The sequence below is a fragment of the Microcaecilia unicolor genome, chromosome 3, assembly GCF_901765095.1.
Source record: "Microcaecilia unicolor chromosome 3, aMicUni1.1, whole genome shotgun sequence".
Lineage (NCBI taxonomy): Eukaryota > Metazoa > Chordata > Amphibia > Gymnophiona > Siphonopidae > Microcaecilia > Microcaecilia unicolor.
In genome coordinates this window covers 422,913,780-422,933,223 of record NC_044033.1, presented here as the reverse complement: position 1 = coordinate 422,933,223, position 19,444 = coordinate 422,913,780, and the positions used below count along the sequence as shown (strand labels likewise).

The following is a 19,444-nucleotide window of genomic DNA, read 5'->3' as shown; positions in this document are numbered from 1 at the left end:
GCTGTTGCCGGCCCGGGATTGTGCGGTCAAATCGCCGCCCAACACCTCCACCGACTCAGGGGAAAACACAGGGGCAAGAGCGCTGACAACGTAGGCTCCCCACAAAATTTACATTGGCCACCGCTTCGTGCAAAACCGACACCTCGCCGGCTTAGACATAATGGCCGCGACCACAATAAAAACAAACAGTTGCTTTGTGCTCTGATAGACTAATAGGCAAAACCGCCTAAGGCAAGAACGCCCTTGAAGACGTTTTATCTCTGGACTGCCACAAGAACGGCCAAAATAGCCGCCTTTTAAAAACAGTTTTTTTAAACCTCGTTGCTGATGCCTAAACGCCTCAGGGGTACAGAACGAGGTCTGTAGCCGAGGTCAAGCAGTCCTCCAGAGGAAGAGCACAGGGGGAGGGACCCGGCCACCCAGGTGTGACACCCTACAGGGAATAAGAAGCCCCTTAGGACTTACACCCTGTAATAGAGATCCAAGTGTGGGTTCTCTAACATTTACAACCCAACATAGAAACCCCAAACGGGCCTACCAGACTGAGTTCACTGCACAGGCTGCACACATCTACCCTCTGCTGAGACTGAGAAAATACTGGTTAGTAGAAGGTCTGCACAGGCTACTTGTATAAAAAGTTTTAGTGTTCTCAGTCTCCCTCTGCTGGTAGGAGTGCATAACCCAAACGTCTTGAACGGTCTGGAGGATTGCTGAGGAAGGCCCGTTTCTGACACAAATGAAACGGGCACTAGCAAGGTTTTCCTCAGAGTGTATATGTTTGAGAGAGAGTGTGTGAGAGTGACTATGTGTGTGAGAGAAACAGTCTGTCTATGTGAGACTGTGTGTGTGTGTTGGTGAAACAAAGTGAGTGTTTGTGTGTTGTTGAGACACAGAGAGAGTGTGTGAGACCAAGACACATTGTTTGTCTGTGTGTGTGTGTCATCATCTGTGTCACTTAAACCAAAACACACTGCTTCTGTGTATGTGGCATTAGACTGAGAATTCCACTGACTTGTCTTTCCCAGGAATCTCCCCTCTGCAGGACTCTGAGGAATATTATTGTAAGGCAGAGATATTCTCTGATGTGGTGGTGAAAGGTTTGGGACTGTTTGAGAAGTTTGTTGAATGTTGTCATGTTTTCTGCTTTTGAAACTGTAGCCCCATTTGCAGGACAATTTTAAGCTTAATTGCTGGCCACCCTGTTGATTGTTATTTTAAATGCTGATGCTGCTATTTTTTTAAAGTATTTCTGAACAGGAATTCAATGTTATGTTTGTGTTTTTTTGAGCTGTGATCAGGCTGCTGAGCAGTCCAGGATTTTCCTGATTGTAGGGAGTTAGAGCCCTGTATCCTCAGTTTCTGGGTACTTTCTCATCGATGCATTTATCAGGGGTAACCTGTCAACTGAGATGCTGCCGGAGGCGGGACAGTCGCTCTGGGATCCGCTGTCCCAGCATAGCAGGGCCAGTGTCCAGGTATCATCCCTCGCCCCTTCCTCGTGGCAGGAGTGGGTAAGCCCCCGGTGCCCTAGTCACTCACGGGCTGCCTCATAGAAACATAGTAAATGACGGCAGAAAAAGACCTTCACAGTCCATCCAGTCTGCCCAACAAGATAAACTCATATGTGCTACTTTTTGTGTATACCCTACCTTGATTTGAACCTGTCCTCTTCAGGGCACAGAACATATAAGTCTGCCCAGCACTATCCCCGCCTCCCAACCACCAGCCCCGCCTTCCACCACCAGCTCTGGCACAGACCGTATAAATCTGCCCAGCATTATCCCCGTCTCCCAACCATCAGCCCCGGCATAGACCATATAAGTCTGCCCAGCACTATCCCCGCCTCCCAACCACCCAATCTCGGCTAAGCTCCTGAGGATCCATTCCTTCTGAACAGGATTCCTTTATGTTTATCCCACGCATGTTTGAATTCCGTTACCGTTTTCATTTCCACCACCTCCCGCGGGAGGGCATTCCAAGCATCCACCACTCTCTCCGTGAAGAAATACTTCCTGACATTTTTCTTGAGTCTGCCCCACTTCAATCTCATTTCATGTCCACTCGTTCTACCGCCTTCCCCTCTCCAGAAAAGGTTCGTTTGCGGATTAATACTTTTCAAATATTTGAACGTCTGTATCATATCACCCCTGTTTCTCCTTTCCTCCAGGGTATACATGTTCAGGTCAACAAGTCTCTCCTCATACGTCTTGTAACGCAAATCCCATACCATTTTCGTAGCTTTTCTTTGCACCGCTTCCATTTTTTTTTAACATCCTTCGCAAGATACGGCCTCCAAAACTGAACACAATACTCCAGGTGGGGCCTCACCAACGTCTTATACAGGGGTATTAAAACCTCTTTTCTTCTGCTGGTCACACCTCTCTCTATACAGCCAAGCAATCTTCTAGCTACGGCCACCGCTTTGTCACACTGTTTCGTTGCCTTCAGGTCCTCAGATACTATCACCCCAAGATCCCTCTCCCCGTCCGTACCTATCAGACTCTCACCGCCTAACACATACGTCTCCCGTGGATTTCTACTCCCTAAATGCATCACTTTGCATTTCTTCGCATTGAATTTTAATTGCCAAACGTTAGACCATTCTTCTAGCTTCCGCAGATCTTTTTTCATGTTTTCCACTCCATCCAGGGTGTCCACTCTGTTGCAAATCTTGGTGTCATCCGCAAAAAGGCAAACTTTACCTTGTAACCCTTCGGCAATGTCACTCACAAATATATTGAACAGAATCGGCCCCAGCACCGATCCCTGAGGCACTCCACTACTCACCTTTCCCTCCTCTGAGCGAACTCCATTTACCACCACCCTCTGGCGTCTGCCCATTAACCAGTTCCTAATCCAGTTCACCACTTCGGGTCCTATCTTTAGCCTGTCTAGTTTATTTAAGAGCCTCCTGTGGGAAACCGTGTCAAAGGCTTTGCTGAAATCTAAGTAGATTACGTCCGTAGCACGTCCTTGATTTAATTCTCCAGTCACCCAGTCAAAGAATTCAATGAGATCCGTTTGACACGATTTCCCTTTGGTGAAACCATGTTGTCTCGGATCTTGCAACTTATTTGCTTCTAGGAAATTCACTATCCTTTCCTTCAGCATCGCTTCCATTACTTTTCCAATAATCGAAGTGAGGCTTACCGGCCTGTAGTTTCCGGCTTCTTCCCTATCACCACTTTTGTGAAGAGGGACCACTTCCACCGTTCTCCAATCCCATGGAACCTGTCCCGTCTCCAAGGATTTATTAAACAAATCTTTAAGAGGACCTGCCAGAATCTCTCTGAGCTCCCTCAATATCCTGGGGTGGATCCCGTCCGGTCCCAGTGCTTTGTCCACCTTTAGATTTTTCGCTGCCGGCGAGTTGATAGGGGCAGCCTAAGCCGGGGACGTTGCGAGCGATCCTCAGGCGTCTTGCGGGCCTCACGCAGCAGAAGAGGGGGTATCGAGAGCTCCTTGGTGGGTAAGCCCCCGGTGCCCTAGTCACTCACGTCTCCGATTCGCAGCGGAGGGGTGTTAGCGTGTCTCCCTTGCCCCAGGTGCAATGCCTTTCCCAGTCCGCCCTCGACGTCATCGTGTTTTGACGCGAGGGCGGAGCTACACTTCCCTGTTATGCGTATTGCGCTCCATGCAGCCCATTCGGTGTCAGTGCTCCGCCCGCGACATCATCACATTGTGATGCAAGGGCGGGGCACATGGGGGAACAGCGGTCTACACAACTACGGAAGTTGCTGCATTAGAACGTTGGAGTAGAGAATTATGTCTGGATGGGGCGTGGCTGAGGGCGGGTCTCTGAGTGAGGGTGAGTGGTGCTGAGAGCCTAGCCTACGAACAGCGACCAGTACAGGGCTTCAGTGCTTCACTGCCACGGAGTGAGAGTGAGCTTCAGAACGTTGGAGGTGGGAATTATTTATATAGATGAATATGATTTGTTCTCTATTGAAAACCTCCAGTCTGGATCAAAAGGATCCAGAGAATTATTGTCCAATTTCTTCACTTACCTTTCTTGCAAAGAGTAGTGCTGAACCTGCTGCAAGAATATGTTGATGAGTATAATCTTTTAGAGAAATTTCAATTTGGTTTTCACTCAAGTCATGGTACCGACACTTTTGTGTTGATTAGTTTCCATGTACTCTAACAATATTTTGAGTAAGGAACTCTCATGTGCTTGGTCTCTTGGATATCTCAGCCTCATTTCACATGATTAATCCTGGTCTTATGAGACAGCGTGTTAGAAACTGGAATTTCAGTTAAAATACATGAATGGTTTTGGTCTTTTCTTTGGAATAGGCAGTATTAGTTGTGCTCCAGAACCAAACAATTTCTAATAGATGGTTTACCTTACCTACCACAGTACAACAAGGTTTAACCCAGACTTGAATATGAAGCTACATATTATAGCAGTTGTTTAAAAAGCATTCTTTAAATTGTGTGTGATCTGTACTTGACACATTTTTCAACTGTAAAAAAGTTTTGAACTATATTTCAATCTTTGGTAGTTGTAATGCTGGGTTACTGTATTGAGGCTTTCTAGTAATTTCCCTGAAAGCTCTTCATTCTAAATGCTGCAGCACATGTCTTCACTGGTACTAGTAGAACAGACCCCTTTACTTCAATACTTTTTGAGATTGTTTTCCGGTTTTCTAGAAAATTCAGTTTAAAATCTTGGTCTTGTTATTTGAAGCCCTAAGTAAAGATGTACCACTTGTATTAATTCTTGTTAGGCTGCATTGAAAGAGGCATAGCCAGTACAAGAAAGAAGGTGTTAGATTGTAAGCTCTTTGAGCAGGGACTGTCTTTCTTCTATGTTTGTGCAGCGCTGCGTATGCCTTGTAGCGCTATAGAAATGCTAAATAGTAGTAGTAGTAATGCACCTGTACAAGATGTTGGTGAGGGCCCCATTTGGAGTATTACATTCAATTTTGGAGGCTGTATCTCACTAAGGACATCAAAAGACGAGGCAGTTCAGAGGAAAGCGACAAAAATGATATGGGGCTTGTGCCAGAAGACATAGGAGAAGAGATTTGAAGACCTCAATATGTATACCCTAGAAGAAAGGAGGGCTGAGGGAATATCATACAGAGGTTTTAACACTTAAAATTATTAATATGCAAACTGATCTTTCAGAAGTGGGGAAGCGATAGAGCTAGAGGTCATGAGTCAAGGTTGCAGAGTGGTAGACTTCAGAGCAACTTAAGAAAATAATTTTTCACAGACAGGGTGGTGGATGCCTGGAATGTTCTCACGGGGGATGTGGTGAAGATAAAAATTATGACAAAATTCAAGAATACATAGGATAAACACAAAGGATCTCTATGCAGAAAATGATGGAATCAAATTAAAACAAAGTTTTAATGACCTCAGAGCTGGAGTGAGCTTTCATGGGAGCTCCAGAGGTAAGCAAGTAAGTACATAAGTAATGCCACACTGGGAAAAGACCAAGGGTCCATCGAGCCCAGCATCCTGTCCACGACAGAGGCCAATCCAGGCCAAGGGCACCTGGCAAGCTTCCCAAACGTACAAACATTCTATACATGTTATTCCTGGAATTTTGTGGATTTTTCCCAAGTCCATTTAGTAGCGGTTTATGGACTTGTCCTTTAGGAAACCATCTAACCCCTTTTTAAACTCTGCCAAGCTAACCGCCTTCATCACGTTCTCCGGCAACGAATTCCAGAGTTTAATTACCCGTTGGGTGAAGAAAATATTTCTCCAATTTGTTTTAAATTTACTACACTGTAGTTTCATCGCATGCCCCCTAGTCCTAGTATTTTTGGAAAGCGTGAACAGACGCTTCACATCCACCTGTTTCACTCCACTCATTATTTTATATACCTCTATCATGTCTCCCCTCAGCCGTCTCTTCTCCAAGCTGAAAAGCCCTAGCCTCCTTAGTCTTTCTTCATAGGGAAGTTATCCCATCCCCGCTATCATTTTAGTTGCCCTTCGCTGCACATTTTCCAATTCCACTATATCTTTCTTGAGATACGGCGACCAGAATTGAACACAATACTCAAGGTGCGGTCGCACCATGGAGCGATATAACGGTATTATAACATCCTCACACCTGTTTTCCATACTTTTCCTAATAATACCCAACATTCTAGTTGCGTTCCGAGCCGCAGCAGCACACTGAGCAGAAGGTTTCAATGTATTATTGACGACACCCAGATCCCTTTCTTGGTCCGTAACTCCTAACGTGGAACCTTGCATGACGTAGCTATAATTCAGGTTCTTTTTTCCCACATGCATCGCCTTGCACTTGCTCACATTAAATGTCATCTGCCATCTAGCCGCCCAGTCTCCCAGTCTCGTAAGGTCCTTTGGCAATTTTTCATAATCCTGTCGCGAGTTAACGACTTTGAATAACTTTGTGTCATCAGCAAATTTAAATACCTCGCTAGTTACTCCCATCTCTAAATCATTTATAAATATATTAAAAAGCAGCGGTCCTAGCACAGACCCCTGAGGAACCCCACTAACTACCCTTCTCCATTGTGAATACTGCCCATTTAACCCCAATCTCTGTTTCCTATCCTTTCCTATCCTTCAACCAGTTTTTCATCCACAATAGGACTTTTCCTCCTATCCCATTACCCTCCAATTTCCTCTGTAGCCTTTCATGAGGTACCTTGTCAAATGCCTTTGGAAAATCCAGATAGACAATATCAACCGGCTCCCCTTTGTCCACATGTTTGTTTATTGGTCAGGCAACACTTCCCCACATAAAAGCCGTGCTGACTCGGTCTCAGTAATCCATGTCCTCGGATGTGCTCTGTAATTTTGTTTTTAATAATAGCCTCTACCATTTTCCCCGGCACCAACGTCAGACTCACCAGTCTATAATTTCCTGGATCTCCCCTGGAACCTTAAAAATGGGCGTTACATTGGAAACCCTCCAATCTTCCGGTACCACGCTCGATTTTAAGGATAAATTGCATATCACTAGCAGTAGCTCCGCAAGCTCATTTTTCAGTTCTATCAGTAGTCTAGGATGAATACCATCCAGTCCAGGAGATTTGCTACTCTTCAGTTTGCTGAACTGCCCCATTAAGTCCTCCAGGTTTACCGTGAAGTCAGTAAGTTTCTCCAACTCGTCCGCTTGAAATATTTCCGACACCGGTATCCCACCCAAATCTTCCTCGGTGAAGACCGAAGCAAAGAATTCATTCAACCTCTCCGCTACGTCTTTGTCTTCCTTGAACGCCCCTTCTACCCCTCGGTCATCCAGCGGCCCAACCGATTCTTTTGCCGGCTTCCTGCTTTTAATATACAGAAAACAAATTTTACTATGTATTTTTGCCTCTAATGCTATCTTTTTTTCGCAATCCCTCTTGGCCTTCTTTATCTGCGACTTGCATTTGCTTTGACACTCCTTATGCTGCTTCTTGTTATTTTCAGACGGTTCCTTCTTCCATTTTCTGAAGGCACTTCTCTTATCCCTAATAGCTTCCTTCACCTCACTTTTCAACCAGGCCAGCTGTCTTTTGGAGTTCCGTCTTTCTTTTCTAATTAGTGGAATATGTTTGGTCTGGGCCTCCAGGATGGTATTTTTGAACAGAGCCCATGCCTGTTGTACAGTTTTACCCTCTCGGTTGTAAGTAAGACCAATGCCGGGAAGGCTTCTAAGGTCTGGGTCCTGTAAATGACAAAAATCAGATCAGGATTGTGACAGAACAGTGGGTTTTAAGCCTGTAAATTGTATTTTGCTGGTTTGGCCATCAGGTGGTGAATGTTTATGTTTTGAAGCTGATATAGAACCAAGGCTGTATTCTTTGCTTAAGCCTTTTGCAAAGGTATTCTACAGTATACTTTCAAACATTGTGTTCTGGGATCTGATTGACCCACGAGCTTATTTCATTTGGATTTTACTGGCTTTTCCCCAGTCTTAGCCAGTAAGAAAAGAGAGCGGGACCTCTTTGCTAAGGCCCTACAAACAGTTACGTTTGATAACTTGTGAGTAGCTATATGTCCTGATCTTCCCAGGTACTTTTAGAAAGTAAACAAAATGTTTAATTAGTGTTATAATTGATCCATATTTCAGTTACTTGTTATTGTTTGCTGACTGCACTTTTTTTCAGGTATGGTTCCAGAAAAGTTGAAATCAAACCAAATGGGAGCTATAAGAACATGGTTTTCCAATCCCCTTTTCAGTTTGAAGGTTCTCTCTATCACATACGTGGTGGTTATTTAAACAGAATTCCTGGCCCCAATGATGGAAAAAGAATACAGCTAGTGTGTCTTCTGTCTCCTTATTTTGCTTTCTTGTTCCATCAAACAAATTCAAAGTCTGCCAAGTCTGAGACAAAAGGACCACCCTTTGGGGATTCAGATGGCAACTGAAATGTCTGCTACTGCCAGGTACATCACTTTTTGGATGGCATCATCTACTCACTCTACCTTGTTTGTTGAGCTAGAACATGATCACCTGTATCATATATGAGGACAGTTTTGTTTATTTCTGAAACTCCATAAAGGTGTTCAGTACTGCTCCTTAACTCCAGTAGATTGATGAGTGACTTCAACTAGAAGGATCAGGTGCTCTAGATAAGAAACTCAGCCATACCTTTTTTAGACAGTTTGTCATGTACAAAAGACTGTTTAACTGAGCACCTCCATAAAACTGATACAGTACTGTAAAATAATTCCTATGAATTTAAGGAAGCAGATTTTTTCTATCATGTCAGGGGGGGGGGGGGGTGGAGTTCAAAGCCTTTAAGACAGGCTATTTTACTGTTAACCCATATTAATAGTAGCTCACATTGATAACTTCCCCACTCAGTTTGCTAATAGCAATTTCACTAGTTAACAGTAACTTGTTTCATTTTTTTGAAGGCATGAATAAAACATGTGGATAAAGGTGAGCCAGTTGATGTAGATTTTCACAAAACTTTTGACTCCTCATGAGAGACGCCTAACAAAATTAGAGAGTCTTGGGATAGGAGGCAATGTTCTGTTGTGGATTAGGAATTGGTTACTGGATAGAAAACAGAGAGTAGGATTGAATGGCCAATTTTCTCAATGGAGGAGGGTGAATACTGGAGTGCCACAGGGATCTGTATTGGGACCAGTGATATTTAACATTTATAAATGATCTGGAAATCGGAGCGACAAGTGAGGTGATTAAATCTAAAGATGACACAAAACTATTCAAAGATCTAGGAGTCACTGTAGACAGTATGCTGACATTTTCTGAAAAGTGTGTGGCAGCAGCCAAAAAAAAGCAATCACTATGCTAGGAATTATTTGGAAAGGGATGGTAAATAAGACTGAGAATACTATTAATGTCTCTGTATTGCTCCATGGTGTGACCTCACTGAGTACTGCGTTCCAATTCTGGTCACCGTATCTCCAAAAAGATAAAGAGGATTTAGAAAAGGTTCAAAGACGAGCGACCAAAATGATAAAGGGGATGGAACTCCTCTCATACGAGCAAAGGAAGTTAAGAACTCAAACTCATTGCTGAAGGATGTGGTAACAGCGGTTAGCGTACCTGGGTTTAAAAAAGGTTTGGACGAATTCCAGGAGGAAAAGTCCATAGTCTGCTAAAGAGACATAGGGAAGCCACTGCTTACCCTGTGATTGGTAGCACTGAATGTTGCTACCTTGGGTTTCTGCCAGGTACTTGGAAACAGGATACTTAACTAGATGGTCCATTGGTCTAACCCAATATAGTTATTCTTTTCTTAACTTTCAAATATTACAGGGATTTAAGACAGAACTAAAAGATGACCAAAATCACCTACGGTGGGTGGACTGTCATTATTTCCAAATTTATATTAATAAATAATAACAAGACTGTATGGTTGAGAAAATTAAACAGAATGGACCATACAGCAGACCACAGGATGCGTTCTCTAATGTTGTAATTCATGGAGAGAGCAAGTCAGTAAGTCTCACAACTGCAGAAACCAAAGCAAAACTGATCAGAAAATCCTGATAAGTATGATGTCACTGGTCAGCTGTGCTTGAAACCAAAATATAGTGAAGTCTTGAGCTCTAGTAAGAGGGGTGGGGGGGGGGGGGGGGGGGGGGAGGGGCAAGCTGCACATAAGCCTTTATGTAGGCTGAACAGACAATGGCAATTCTCTTTCACTATGAAAAAGTCCACCCAGAATTTGCACAGGATTAGCTAAGATTTCCTGAAGTCAAAGGACAAGAAGGGCTGCTTTCTAATTTAATGTATCATTTATATTCTGCCAACTCCCAGTAAGGCCCAAAGCGGATTACATACATTTTAAAGAACAACTTTACAAAAGCCAAGAAATTACATTAGATATTTTTTAAACAAATATATCTTCAAAGGTCTCCTAAAGGAGGAGTAAGAACTCATAGCTCACAACTCCTTTGGTGAACACCAAACCTGAACTGCCCAATAACAGATCAAACTATCCAAGATCTTCTTCTAACAAACTTCTACCACTGGGAGAAAATAAATTAAGCAAAAATCTCTTGCTTTAGTTGACCTGACATTATTTGGAAAAGAAAATCCAAGTTAAGTACTCAGGCTAATGCCCTCAAAAATCTTGGAAATAATATATGCCAATTAACAAAACAAAACAAAGGGCTTAGATAGGCAACCACTGCAGATGAATCAGAAATGGAGTAGCGCTATCAAATTTTTAAAATGAAAAATCATCCTAGCAGCAGTATTCTAAGGTATCTGGAGTGGAGGTTTACAGAGATAGTTGACTATAGGCTATTACAGCAGTCCAAATGAGAAACAAGCGCCTGAACCAATAATAAAAAAACATTCTTCTAAGACAGTGAGCGTATATAGCACAGAGTTGATGCAATTTACAAAACAAATAAAAAAGAATACGACTGACTTGTGGTTCAGATAGTTGTGTAATACCAAGGACACCTAAAATCTTAAGAGGTATGCTTCTGTGGAGTGACAACCCATCTGAAAATGTCACCAACATCAAGATAAACTTACCGTATATATGTGAATTTAAGCCCATCCAAATAGAAGCTAATGCACCCCCCTCAAAAAAATGGGGGGGGGGGGGGGGGGGGGGGGGGGGGAGAGGTTGACTCAAATGTAAGTAGAGGATAGAAATCTGAGAGATTGTGATGAGCCAATCTACAAAGGCTACCAAGACTAGACATCCTTACAATAAGTTTTTTTATTTTTTTATTTTGCAATTTAGAATGTTACAATGGAAATGGATAAAGCGAGGTTACTAACCTGTAGCAGGTATTCTCCGAGGACAGCAGGCTGATTGTTCTCACTGATGGGTGACGTCCGACGGCAGCCCCAGGATCGGAAGATCTTCCTAGCAACAAAGTTTGCTAGCTCTCGCGTGCACATGCACGAACCGCGCATGCGCTACCGTCTTCCCGCCCGTAGCGCGAGGGTGCTCCCCAGTCCAGTGAAAAGCAAAAAACAAGGGAAGACACAACTCCAAAGGGGAGGTGGGCGGGTTTTGTGAGAACAATCAGCCTGCTGTCCTCGGAGAATACCCGCTACAGGTTAGTAACCTCACTTTCTCCGAGGACAAGCAGGCTGCTTGTTCTCACTGATGGGGTATCCCTAGCCCCCAGGCTCACTCAAAACAATAAAGATTGATCAATTGGACCTCGCAACGGCGAGGACATAACTGAAATTGACCTAAACAAGAACCACTAACTGAGAGTGCAGCCTGCAACAGAATAAAACTGGGCCTACAGGGGTGGAGTTGGATTCTAAACCCCAAACAGATTCTGCAGCACCGACTGTCCGAACAGACTGTCGCGTCGGGTATCCTGCTGGAGGCAGTAATGAGATGTGAATGTGTGGACTGATGACCATGTCGCAGCCTTGCAAATCTCCTCAAAAGTGGCTGACTTCAAGTGAGCCACTGACGCAGCCATGGCTCGAACACTATGAGCCGTGACATGGCCCTCAAGAGTCAGCCCAGCTTAGGCGTAAGTGAAGGAAATGCAATCTGCTAGCCAATTTGAGATGGTGCGTTTCCCAACAGCCACTCCCCTTCTACTGGGGTCAAAAGAAACAAACAATTGGGTGGACTGTCTGTGTGGGCTTGTCCGCTCCAGATAGAAGGCCAATGCTCTCTTGCAGTCCAATGTGTGCAACTGACGTTCAGCAGGGCAGGTATGAGGGCGGGGAAAGAATGTTGGCAAGACAATTGACTGGTTCAGATGGAACTCCAACACCACCTTTGGCAAGAACTTAGGGTGAGTGCGGAGGACTACTCTGTTATGATGAAATTTGGTATAAGGAGCATGAGCTACCAAGGCTTGAAGCTCACTATGAGCTGAAGTGACTGCCACCAAGAAAATGACCTTCCAGGTCAAGTACTTCAGATGGCAAGAATTCAGTGGCTCAAAAGGAGGTTTCATCAGCTGGGTGAGAACGACATTAAGATCCCATGACACTGGTGGAGGTTTGACAGGGGGCTTTGACAAAAGCAAACCTCTCATGAAGCGAACAACTAAAGGCTGTCCCGAGATAGGCTTACCCTATACACGATAATGGAAAGCACTAATTGCGCTAAGATGAACTCTTACAGAGTTGGTCTTGAGACCAGACTCGGACAAGTGCAGAAGGTATTCAAGCAGGGTCTGTGTAGGACAAGAACGAGGATCTAGGGCCTGGCTATCACACCAGACGGCAAACCTCTTCCATTTGAAAGCATACTACCTTTTCATGGAATCTTTCCTGGAAGCAAGCAAGACTCGGGAGACACCCTCAGAAAGACCCAAGGAGACAAAGTCTACGCTCTCAATATCTAGGCCGTGAGGGCTAGAGACTGGAGGTTGGGATGCAGAAGCGCCCCCTCGTTCTGAATGATGAGGGTTGGAAAACACTCCAATCTCCACGGTTCTTCGGAGGACAACTGCAGAAGAAGAGGGAACCAGATCTGACGCGGCCAAAAGGCAGTGATCAGAATCATGGTTCCATGATCCTGCTTGAGTTTCAGCAAAGTCTTCCCTACCAAGGGTAAGGGAGGATACGCATACAGGAGGCCCTTCCCCCAATGAGAAAGGCATCTGATGCTAGTCTGCCGTGGGCCTGAAGTCTGGAACAGAACTGAGGGACCTTGTGGTTGTCCTGACTGGCAAAAAGATCTACCAAGGGGGTGCCCCATGCTTGAAAGATCTTGCGTACTACTCTCGAGTTGAGAGACCACTCGTGAGGTTGCATGATCTTGCTCAACCTGTCGGCCAGACTGTTGTTTACGCCTGCCAGATACGTGGCTTGGAGAAACATGTTGTGCTGGCGGGCCCCAAAGCCACATCCTGATGGCTTCCTGACACAGGGGGCGAGATCCGGTGCCCCCCTGCTTGTTGATGTAATACATGGCAACCTGATTGTCTGTCTGAATTTGGATAATTTGGTTGGACAGCCGATCTCTAAAAGCCTTTAGCACGTTCCAGACCGCTTGTAATTCCAGGAGGTTGATCTGAAAACCTGTCTCCTGGAGGGACCAGCATTCTTGGGTGTGAAGCCCATCGACATGAGCTCCCCACCCCAGGAGAGACGCATCCGCAGTCAGCACTTTTTGCGGCTAAGGAATTTGAAAGGGACATCCCAAGGTCAAACTGGTGCGAATTGTCCACCAATGCAGGGATTTGAGAAAAACTGTGGACAACCGGATCACGTCTTCTAGATCCCCCGCGGCTTGGTACCACTGGGAAGCTAGGGTCCATTGAGCAGATCTCATGTGAAGACGGGCCATGGGAGTCACATGAACTGTGGAGGCCACGTGGCCGAGCAATCTCAACATCTGCCGAGCTGTGATCTGCTGAGACGCTTGTACCCAGGAGACAAGGGACAGAAGATTGTCTGTCCTCGCTTCGGAGAGGTAGGCATGAGCAGTCTGGGAGTCTAGCAGAGCTCCAATGAATTCTAATTTTTGCACTGGAAGAAGGTGGGACTTTGGATAATTTATCACAAACCCTAGTAGCTCCAGGAGTTGAATAGTCAGCCGCATGGACTGTAGAGCTCCTGCCTCTGAGGTGTTCTTCACCAGCCAATCATTGAGATAAGGGAACACATGCACTCCCAGTCTGCGCAAAGAGGCCGCCACTACTGCCAGGCATTTCGTGAACACTCTGGGCACAGAGGCGAGACCAAAGGATAGCACACAGTACTGAAAATGCCGTGTTCCCAGACGGAATCGAAGATACTGCCTGTGAGCTGGTAGTATCGGAATGTGAGTATAAGCATCCTTTAAGTCCAGAGAGCATAGCCAATCATTTTTTCTGAATCATGGTGAGAAGGGTGCCCAGGGAAAGCATCCTGAACTTTTCTCGGACCAGATATTTGATCAGGGCCCTTAGGTCTAGGATGGGACGCATCACCCCCGTTTTCTTTTCTACAAGAAAGTACATGGAATAGAATCCCAGCCCTTCCTGCCCCGGTGGCACGGGCTCGACCGCATTGGCGCTGAGAAGGGCGGAGAGTTCCTCTGCAAGTACCTGCTTGTGCTGGAAGCTGAAGGACTGAGCTCCCGGAGGATAATTTGGAGGTTTTGAGATCAAATTGAGGGAGTATCCTAGCCGGACTATTTGGAGAACCCACCGATCGGAGGTTACAAGAGGCCACCTTTGGTGAAAAAACTTTAACCTCACTCCTACCGGCAGATCGTCCAGCACGGACACTTTTATCTCGGCTATGCTTGCCTGGAGCCAGTCAAAAGCCCGTCCCTTGCTTTTGCAGGGAAGCTGCAGGGACCTGTGGAGGCGCACGCTGTTGACGGGAACAAGCGCTGGGGCTTAGCCTGAGCAGGCTGGTGGGCAGGTGGATTGTACCTACGCTTATTATAAGCGTAGGGAGCACTCCTCCTGCCCCTATAAAAACGTCTACCTGTTGAGGTAGATGCTGAAGGCGTCCGGTGGGACAGCTTGTTGAATGCGGTGTCCCGCTGGTGGAGCTGCTCTACCACCTGTTCGACGCGCTCACCAAAAATGCTATCCCCCCGGCAAGGAGCATCCGTAATCCGCTGCTGGACTCTATTCTCCAGGTCAGAGGCACGTAGCCATGAGAGTCTGCGCATCACTATACCTTGACCAGCAGCCCTGGACGCAACATAAAAAGTGTCGTAAACACCCCTGGACAGGAATTTGCAACACGCCTTCAGCTGCCTGACCACCTCCTGAAAAGGCTTGGCCTGCTCCAATGGGAGCTTATCGACCAAGTCCGTAAGCTGCCTCACATTGTTCCGCATGTGGCTGCTCGTGTAGAGCTGGTAGGATTGAATCTTGGACACGAGCATAACAGAATGGTAGGCCTTCTTCCCAAAAGTGTCCAGAGTCCTAGACTCCCGCCCCGGGGGCGCCGAGGCGTAATCCCTAGTACTCTTGACTTTCTTGAGAGCCAGATCCACAACTCCAGAGTCATGAGGCAACTGGGTCTTCATCAACTCTGGGTCTCCATGGATCCGATATTGGGACTCAATCTTTTTGGGAATAGTAGGATTACTTAAGGGTTTCGTCCAGTTCATCATCAATGTCTGCTTCAGGACATTATGAAGTGGACGACTCCTTAGGTGGCGAAGGATAGTCCAGGACCTCGAACATCTCAGCCCTGGGCTCGTCCTCAGTAACCACTGGGAAGGGAATGGCCGTAGACATTTCCCGGACAAATGACGAGAAAGACAGACTCTCAGGGGGAGACAGCTTTCTCTCTGGCGAAGGAGTAGGAAGACCACAAGACTCCTCGTCAGAGAAATATCTGGGGTCTTCCTCTGCCTCCGAGGCCTCACCTTCGGTATCGGACACAAGTTCACGAACTTCAGTCCGAAGTCGAGCCCGTCTCGACGCCGAGGAACTAGGTCCCCTATGGCCGGCGACGAAGCTCCCTCCAGCGACGTCGACGGGGAGTCAACCTGGGTGGCAGCAGAAGCAGATGCCGCAAGCGGTACCGGCATCGCCGTCCTCACCACAAGCGGGGAGTCAACTGCCGCGTCTCTAAACGGTAGCGGCGACGCAGGCGGTCGCAGCAGCCCTTCCAGGATCTCCGGAAGAATGGCTCTGAGGCACTCGTTCAGAGTGGCTGTCGAGCAAGGCATTGGGGCCGGTACCGACGACGAAGTCAGAACCTGCCTGGGGCACGGAGGCGGTACCGGGCTGTCCGGAGCACAGCGCATCGACACCTCCTGTATGGAGGGTGAGCGGTCCTCCCGGCATTGACGCTTCACGGATACAGAATCCCTCGGTGTCCCAAAGCTCTCGGTACCATGGCGGGAAGGTGACCGATGACGGTGCTTCTTCACCTTCGCACAAAGAACGTCAGCAGTACCTCCCCGTACCGAAGAGGAAGACGTGAAATTCAAATGTCTCCTCGGGGCCGGGTCTGAAGGTGGTCGGTCCCGGGGGGCCTGCAGCGAAGGAGCCCTCGAGGCAGGTGGAGACCCACTCGATGGCTCACTGCTACCAGCGTGGGATCTCTGGATAGCCATCACTGCACTCCGGACGTCGATGCACCCTCTGATGCCGACATCGATACCGCAATGACCTCGGTACCGCTGGCTCCGTCGACGCTGAGGGACCGGACGAGGCTCCGAACAAAATGTTCCACTGAGCCAATCTCGCCGCCTGTGTCCTCTTCTTGAGCTGGAGGCACAAAGTACAGGCGTTAGGGCGATGACCAGCCCTGAAACACTGAAGACACGAAACGTGCCTGTCAGTGAGCGAGATCGTCCGGTTGCACAGCGTGCACTTCTTGAAACCGCTGGCAGGCTTCAAGGACAGGGGCGGAAAAATCGCGCCGGCGAGGTCAAACGCGATGATGCCGGAAAAAAGGCACCAAAAGAAGGAAAAAACCCGTACAGGCGGGGAAAACTTTAGAAAGTAAAAGGAAAACAAACAACTTATTTTTTGAAATAACACGAGAGTACTTGAAGAACGAGCCGAAATCGGCACAAAAAACGCGGCGAAGAAAACAGGGCGGGCCTCTCTGGGGCAGAGAATGACGGATACACAGCCGTTCTGAACCGCGGAAAAAGAGAGACTGGGGAGCACGCTCGCGCTACGGGCGGGAAGACGGTCGCGCATGCGCAGTTCGTGCATGTGCACACGAGAGCTAGCAAACTTTATTGCTAGGAAGATGTTCCGATCCTGGAGCTGCCATCGGACGTCACCCACCAGTGAGAACAAGCAGCCTGCTTGTCCTCTGAGAATAGCAAATTCCAAAACACCAGTACTCAAAGAAATAAAGAACAAAGGCAGAACATCAACCTAAATATTCACCATGAATATCTTGAAAAACAGATCTGTTAGCAGCCCAGAGATAAATGCACTGCTCTTATCCAACTGTGATCCATTTAATCCTACCTGGTAGGACATACTATATACACAGACCACTGGCAGCTTAAAATTAAAGGTCCAAGAGCGAGATTTTTCAGGTCCACTTCCATTAAGGCTGCTACAGATAACTTCTATTTTCACCTTGCCCATGTCAGCAATTTGAAAGGAAGAAATAGAATTAAAAAAAAACCATTTCCAGTAAATCATAAGTACCTTTTAAAAAAAAATTATGATGGTGAAGGGTATTAATGGATACCCTTGTTCCATCATACTTGTCAAGGGAATGCAAGATTACCATCCTCACATGTTTTCATTGACCTCTATGAATTCCTTCTGAAGTTCAGCTGGTCAAGACCCTGCATTCTTCTGTGAAGTAATAAGTCAACTCAGAACAGGTGATTGGCAGCACAGCCTATACAAAAAAGAATTACTTCATTCTTGCACACACAGTTCATAAGGGGTGTGCCTTTATGTCATTTCTAGGATAGAGGAAACTTGATAATGACACAATAGTTCAGGAAGCCACCGTCAGGGCATCTTAACCAACACTTTAATAAAGTCATCAATGGATGCATCAGGCCCTTGGTTTTCACATTGTTTTCGGCATTAAAAACCAACACTGAAATGCACTGGAAAAGCCATTTTAAACAGTGCACTGGATCAAAGCTCCATAGCACAAGAGAGACAGCAGTAGATACCGGCACAGCACATCTCTCTCCTCACACCCCTCCCCCACAATGACCAGCATGACTCTCTTTCCTCCACCTCAGTGACCATTATTCTTCTTACCAGTATGCCTGCACGCTGCCTCCTGAAGCTACCGCTGACACAGAAGTATGGTAACTGCAAGCTGGGCCAGTGAGGAGCCTTGAGCATCTGTGCATCACTCAAGGCCTGCAGGATCGGATAAACCTCGAGCATGTGCAGATGCTCAAGGCTCCTCACTGGCCCAGCTTGCAGTTACCACATCTGTGTCAGCAATAACTCCAGGAGGCAGCGTGCAGGCATACCGGTAAGAAGAATCGCGCTCACTGCAGGGGGAGGGAGGAAGATCAGAAATGGTGTGCCAACCCGACTATAAGCAGAGATCCCAAAAACCTTGGCTTATAGTCGTGTATATACGGAACGTCTCAATATGAACCTTCATGCTTCTCATCAGCCAGCAACAAAGGCCCACTGCCACTCTCAAGGCCCAAAGCATATCACTTGAATACAGCAGGATGAATACAATGAATATAATTTTAGATTACATAAAAAAGTGGTAGGTCATACTTTAATAAGCAGGACTGTCTCAATTCCTCTCATGTCAATTAAAGAATTTGCAACCACAGGGTCTTCTATTTCTAACGCATTAAGAACAGATGGGTACTTCGGATGAAACACTGCTCTGAGGGTGAGGGAAAAACAAAAACATATCATTAGTAATTCAAACCACTTTCAATAAAAAAGAAAATGAAATGGAATTCTCTATTTTCAGAAAAAGAAACCCACAAATAAATCAAGTTGCTTATAGGGCCTCTCCATAGACAACAGAATAAATCAAAACAGATATTATCCAAAGCATCAACACAGAAAGCTCTCTTGTGAGTTTCTTCGGTGGTGGTTGGGAGGCGGGGATAGTGCTGGGCAGACTTATACGGTCTGTGCCCTGACGAGGACAGGTACAAATCAAGGTAGGGTATACACAAAAAGTAGCACATATGAGTTTATCTTGTTGGGCAGACTGGATGGACCGTGAAGGTCTTTTTATGCCATTACTACTATGTTACTACAAAACTTAGGTATCAAATTCCTGCGACAGTCAGTGGGGTGAGCGTGTTTCTGATTTATTATGCTGTCTATGATGAGCCCCTGTTACAGGTAAAGTATCTTACAAAAATCTTCACACCTGTGTACATTAGTTATATTCTGTTGTCATTATTGATATTCTGTTGTCTTATAAAAAAAAGTCACTACAGCAGTTTCTTTCACTTATACACACTGATTTTTCTATATTTTTTCACAGTGAAAGATTATTATAGAAACAGTTAAAAAGTAAGTATAAATGAGAAAAACAAAAAGTGTCAATTGCACAGTTTTTTTTATACTTCCTGGGACAATACTTGAAAGACCCATTTGCAGCACTGAGAGCCATGAGATCTTTAGGATAAATGCCTGCCAACTTTGTACAATGAGATGGTGC

At 46.0% G+C, this 19,444-nt stretch overlaps 1 protein-coding gene across 1 annotated transcript in view; it reads right to left on the bottom strand.

Annotated features, from left to right (window-relative positions):
• The window catches only part of SMC6 (structural maintenance of chromosomes 6), a 413,908-nt gene that overhangs the window by 167,208 nt on the left and 227,256 nt on the right, over positions 1-19,444 (bottom strand). Inside the window, 1 exon segment of the mRNA XM_030198844.1 lies at positions 18,535-18,649. Within this exon segment, the coding sequence (XP_030054704.1) occupies positions 18,535-18,649 (115 nt within the window).